The 6,000-nt window shown below is 45.6% G+C and overlaps 1 protein-coding gene across 1 annotated transcript in view; it reads left to right on the top strand.

The window, feature by feature from the left end:
• Window positions 1-1,888: 1,888 nt before the first annotated feature.
• YTHDC2 (YTH N6-methyladenosine RNA binding protein C2) overlaps window positions 1,889-6,000 on the top strand; it is a 47,197-nt gene continuing 43,085 nt past the window's right edge. Inside the window, exons 1-2 of the mRNA XM_054178591.1 lie at window positions 1,889-2,104; window positions 2,489-2,579. Of these exons, the coding sequence (XP_054034566.1) occupies window positions 1,915-2,104; window positions 2,489-2,579 (281 nt within the window). The 5' untranslated portion in view covers window positions 1,889-1,914. The remainder of the gene's footprint in view (window positions 2,105-2,488; window positions 2,580-6,000) is intronic.

The following is a 6,000-nucleotide window of genomic DNA, read 5'->3' as shown; positions in this document are numbered from 1 at the left end:
CTTCTCTTACTTTGCCTGAGACACTCTGGTAAATGAGATCTGTAAATATTAAGCTCTCTCTCCAACACAGCTGACAGATTAATTAACACCATAAGTATATTCCAAAATAGCTGCTTGTACACTGTGGCTGGCTCACAGCCCATGGCAATGACACAAGATTTTTCTCTACCAAATGAGTAATGAGCACTTACTTTCCATCAGCTGCTATGCAAGGTTACCTGCAAGCTGCATGTAAAAAAAATACATATTTAAAATAAATTTTCTTATTATTAAAAAAGAAACAACCAAAGAAACATAAAGGGATCAAAAAGCATTTCTTTAGTTTGCTGAACACAAATGCAGCTAAGGAGGATTAAGGTTATTTAATGCCCTCGCATTTTAATATTACCTTTAAGGAAGATGTAACATGGAATTATTTCCCCAGTTCTACTGCTGCCTATCATCAATACAGGCAGATCATGGGTTAGGCCCAGGAAAGTATTGACATTAACAGTAATGAGGTATAACAAAACCAAGTTCTCTAACAGGTGCCCTTTGGCTTCCAAGATTTCTGAAAGCACTCAGATTTTCTACCTTCTTTCTGCAAACCATGGCTGATGGACACACTGCCTTTATTTACCAAAAAAATGTATTTTTACACCACTGTTTTTAGTTTTCATCAGACATTTCCCAGATCATGCTCAGCTATGACGCGAGTCATTGCACACATATGGGAGGGCCTGGAACATAAGCTGCAGCCTGTAACATCAGGGCACGTTGTGGGTTTGTAATGTCCCATGCAAAGCACTGTCAGGGAGTCAGAGCTCTGGTGAACCCTTACGATGTTCTCAGCATTTCTGTTGGCGGAGAAGCATATTCACAACACTGTTTTGAGATGGCTCTACCTCAAAGTGAGCTGAATGCTGCTGAACATTGGCCTCTGAGACGCCACAACTCCAGCCCGCCAGCCGAGCGAGGAAAAGACAACTGTTTCAGCCAAAGGGTTATTTCCTGAACTACGGAATACTCAAGACACCAACAAATCCCCCATGGTGCTAAACAGTAAATGATTTCCCCTCGGCGTGCCATCTTAAAAATCACTTGCATTTTGCCAAATGCAGGGCAGGTATTATTTCACAGTGAAGAGGCTGACGCTTACAATTATGTTTTCCACCTGTATTTAGTACCAATTAAATTATGTCATTTCTGACCAGACAGGTGTAAGCACTACATGGTTAGTCACTGCCAATTATACACTAATTCAATTATATACACTTTAAGAGCCTAATTAAAAACCAACCAAACCCCCAAACCTTCCCGGAGAAGGCAAATCCTAATTTTGTGTTTAGCCAACATCAGTTTGGGGCCACCACACGGTTAACTGTACCGAAGGCATCAGCAGAGTACTTTTGCCATCTCGCCCAGGGGCAGAAGGCAGTTTTTACTACTCAGCTTTCACGTTCACCGAAGTAACAGCGCTCACGATCTGCCACACTTCCCGCAGCGTTTACTTGTACTAATCGCTCCACAGCAGTACGTGACCGAAGACAATCCTCCCAACATCCTGGGCCGAGGAATCAGCGTCTCCGAACTCTGAGGAAGAACCGCTCCTCAGCCGCCTATGGGCCCCGGGCCTCGCTGCCGAGCCCAAGGCTGAGGAGTGGCAGCTGAAGATGGGGCACAAATCACACAGCCGGGGCCACACCGGTCAGCAGCCGAAAGCCGCACGAACCCTGGCACGCCTCACCAGCACACGGCGGGCGGAGCCTCCGCCAGCCCTGCCCCACTCGCCATGCGCACTGACGTGATGACGCTACTCCCGCCGGGCGCCGCTCTGCCGGCGGTAGGAAAGCGGTGGAGTTTGGGGTTCCCTGGCGCTTTGCGTCGGTGTTTCCCCAGCTGTCGTGTCGTGCAGCAACCCTTTGTCGCGAAGCCATGTCACGGCCCAGTAGCATCTATCCACGGCAGGCAGGCGGAGATTCGGGTACCCCTGTCTCGGTCGCCTCTGCCGGGCGCGCGGCGGTCCGCGGCCGAGGCAAGGGTCTGAAGGATATCCGCGTCGACGAGGAAGTGGAGATCGCGGTGAACCTCGCTCTGGAGCGGTTCCGGTACGGAGAGGAGAAAGGTGCGCAGGGACAGCCCAGCCGCTGGGGAGATGGGTGCTGGGGGGCCGCCTGCGAAGTATGCCTGTAAAGGTCCATCTCCGCGGGCCGGCAGCGAGGCGGGCGCTGGGCTGCGGGGAGCCAGGGCACCTGTGAGCAACTAGCCTGGGCCGCTGTGGGGAGGCGAGGCCGGGGGCACTTCCTTGCCTCAGGAGTTGAAGCCTCAGCTCTTTTCTGCCCGAGTAAGATGGCTCGTTTGCAAGCCGTGCGTCGCTTGCAGGTATGATGGTTCACCGCACTGTTAGTCCCGTTGCTCTCTCGTAGGTTTGGCGATTGAAAAGCTTGTAACATCGAGATGAAATGTCATATGTTGTGTTGTTATGTTTGCTTTTTCATTACCTTTTTAGAAATGGAATTTCCGTCCTCTTTCACTAGTACAGAAAGAGCATTTGTTCACCGACTCTGTCAGTCTCTTGGACTGATATCTAAAAGTAAGGGGTAAGTTAGACTGGCTTTTTCGTGTTTGTGTGCAATTGTATGAAATACTGTGACCAATATTAAAACAGTTTATGTGCCTGCACTGTTGTAGGGAATAGTACTACGGCTTTAAAAAGTAAGATGAAACAGTATCTTTGTGCCTTGCTCTGTCTAGTTAAAAAGCTTGTGATGTGCTTAGAATTAACTTGCCCTTACACTTTGGTGGACTTTGGGGGTGCATAAAAAAGACTTGTCGCAAAGATCTGTTGTTTTTCATGCACTGTTGTGTCACAAGGTTTTGCATAGAATCTCGTACCTTGACAAATAAAATGTAACTTAAATTAGCATGTCCCAAAAGTGTGCTTAAGAAGTACAGGAGATTAGAATTCATCTGTAGGTATGCTGATGTTTCTTTCTCTTGCCCTGCTCTGATCTTCTGAATAAGAATCCCATGTTTCCTGGACCTGATGAACTTGTGTGAAAACTTGGGGAATTCAGGTGGCAAAGCAATAGGAAAAGGAAAGTTACAGAAAAACATAGTATAGAGGGAATGTCAAGTATAGCCATGTGTGTGTGCATGGACTACTGTGAAACTGTAGCCGCATTTCCTGTTCGTTATTTTTGATGATACTTCACAATTCTTACAAAAATAGTGTAAAATGCTACATCTCTGATCTCTGTGAGAATAAGTGCTCTTCAGCACTGAATGTATTGAATGTGTAGCTTGGTTTCATAATGTTTATTCAAGCACGGTGGTAGGTAAGTTATGCTTCCAGTCTCAGGACTGGTATGTCTGATTTTTGTCACAGATGCCAGAGACAATACATTTATGTAAAGTTGCTTATCCTTGCATCGTAGCGTGGGGACATGGAGCATAAAAAGCCTCATCAGATGTGTGCAGGTGGTTGAGTTGTATAGTGGCTGTACTTCTATGTAGTTGGTAAACCCTGCTAGAGTGCTTGTTGATTCTTCATAGTGCCTTCTAAGTGTCACTTGAGTGGCTATCTCATAGATTCTGTGGTATTTTTGATGGTTATTTTGATAGAATCATAGAATATCTCAAGCCAGAAGAGGCCCTTAAGGTTCTTCAACTCCAGCTCCCAACTTGTAGGGTTATATATAAAACTAAACAATATGCCTAAGGACATAAACTCATGGAATGGTGTGTGTTGGAAGGGATCTTAAAGATCATCTAGTTCCTACCTCCTTGCTATGGGGAGGGACACCTTCCACCAGACTTGGTTGCTCAAGGCCCTGTCCAGCCTGGCCTTGAACACTTCCTGGGGAGGGGCATCCACGACCTCACTGGGCAACATGTTCCAGTATTTCACCACCCTTGCTGTAAAGAATTTCTTCTTTATATCCAGCCTAAATCTTCCAGTTTTAAGCCATCCCCCCTCATCCTGTCACTACAAACACTTGTAAAAAGTCTGTCCCCAGCTTTCTTGTAGGCCTCTTTCAGGTACTGGAAGGCTGCTGTAAGGTCTTCCCTTCTCTTCTTCTGGCTGAATAGGCCCAACTATAATAGCCTGTCCCCACAGGGAAAGTGCTCCAGCTCTCTATCATCATCATGGCCCTCATCTGTATCCACTCCAGCAGTTTGATGTTCTTCTTATGTTGGGGGCCTCAGAATTGGATACAATACTTGGGTGGTGTCTCAGCAGAGTAGGGAGGGACAATCACTTCTCTTGACCACACATTACTTTTGCTGCATTCCAGGATACGGTTTGCCTTCTGGGCTGCAAGTGCACATTGCTGGCTCATGTTGAGTGTTTCATCAACTGACACCCCCAAGTTCTTCTCAAGACTGCTTTCAAGCCATTTTCTGAACAGCCTGTATTTGTGCATAGGATTGCCCTTACCAAGGTGCAGGGCCTTGCATTTGGTCTTGTTGAGCTTCATGAGGTTGGCATGGGCCCATGCTTAAGCCTGTCCAGGTCCTGCTGGATGGCACCGCTTTCCTCCAGTGTGTCAACCGGACCACACAGCTTTGTGTTCTCTGATTCTTGAACCCTGACAGGCTTGGTACTGTGACTTCCTTGGGAATCTGTTCCAGTGATGCGGCACAGTCTCATTGAAGAGCGGTTTCCTAACATCCAGTCTGAAGTTCCCCTGACACAACTTCATTTCCTTGTGTCCTCTGGTCAACAGAGAGAAGAGACCAGCACCTCTCTTTCCTTTGCACCACCACATGACTGTGATGAGGTCCCATTTGAGCCTTCCCCTCTCCAAAATGAACAAGTGATCCTGAGTGGTCCTCTTATGTCTTGGCCTGAAGGCTTTTCACCACCTTGGTTGCACTTCTCTGGGCACACTCTCCTTTTTGTATTGAAGTGCCTCAAACTGCACATATTACTTGAGGTGCAGCTGCATTAGTGCAGTATAGAGTGGAATAATTACCTGCTATTTTTATTTTGTGTTGTGGTTATGTTTTTTTTGTTTGTTTGGTGTGTGTTGTTGTTTTTTAAATGTAGAGTGTTCAGGGTGACACAAATCATGGTGAGTAGTTGAGAGTCATCTCAGAAAATACAAACTTTTTTTTTTGGCTATAATAATTCATTGAACATTTACAAAATGTAAATTTCCTTTTAAAAGAAATTCAAGTGTTCTACTCATATTAAATCTCCCTAGATTTCCTCAGCATTTATGCTTGCAATAGCTTTTTAAATGATCAGTCTTTTAAAAGCTTGATCATGATTTGCTTTCATTTCTAGACACTGTATTTTTAATGTTACTATTCATTACTGTGTCTACACTTGTTGCACAGACTGGATGAAAAAGATACTGCTTGGGAACCATAGGACAGTATTTTGAGTCCTTAGTTTTTCCTATGAGTTAAGCAAGCATATGCTGAAACTTAGAGAAAACGTACTATAACCTCTGCTTTGCTAGCATATGCTCCTTTAGATGTTGTTGATATTCCCCGTAGCAGCTTTGTATTTGTAGCTAGAACAGTGTTGTTGGTTCCAAGCTGCTGAAATACAAACTAGTGAAGACTGAAAGTATCATCATGGGAAGCATTGTGGTTTGCTTTTCCAACCTTTTGAGACCTTTCCAGCTTCAGTATTTCTGTTGTTCTGAAGTACTGTTTTGCATGAAGCAGGAGCTGAACCCAACCCACCAACTTGGAAGGCAGCCAATATTGTGGGTTAACCTTGGTCACTGGCCAAGTGCCCACATGGCTTGGTTTGCCATTCTCCCCCCTCAACAGGGTAACAGGGAGAAAATAGTGATGTCTTTTGCACAGGCTGAAATTCCTTCAGGATAAACCCTCTGTAGCTGGGTTTCTTCCATGTGCTTCAGGGGAATCTCGCCACCAGCACGTGGAGCCACCGCTCCCTCCTCCTTCTAACTTCAGTATATGCAGGGCTGTTTTTCTTAGGTTTTTCTCACTCCTTTCCTTGCAGCTTTTTGCCATTTCTTAAATAGGGTAGTTACAGAG

Source organism: Dryobates pubescens, chromosome Z, assembly GCF_014839835.1.
Source record: "Dryobates pubescens isolate bDryPub1 chromosome Z, bDryPub1.pri, whole genome shotgun sequence".
Taxonomy (NCBI): Eukaryota; Metazoa; Chordata; class Aves; order Piciformes; family Picidae; genus Dryobates; species Dryobates pubescens.
This window is presented reverse-complemented; position numbering and strand designations above follow the sequence as displayed.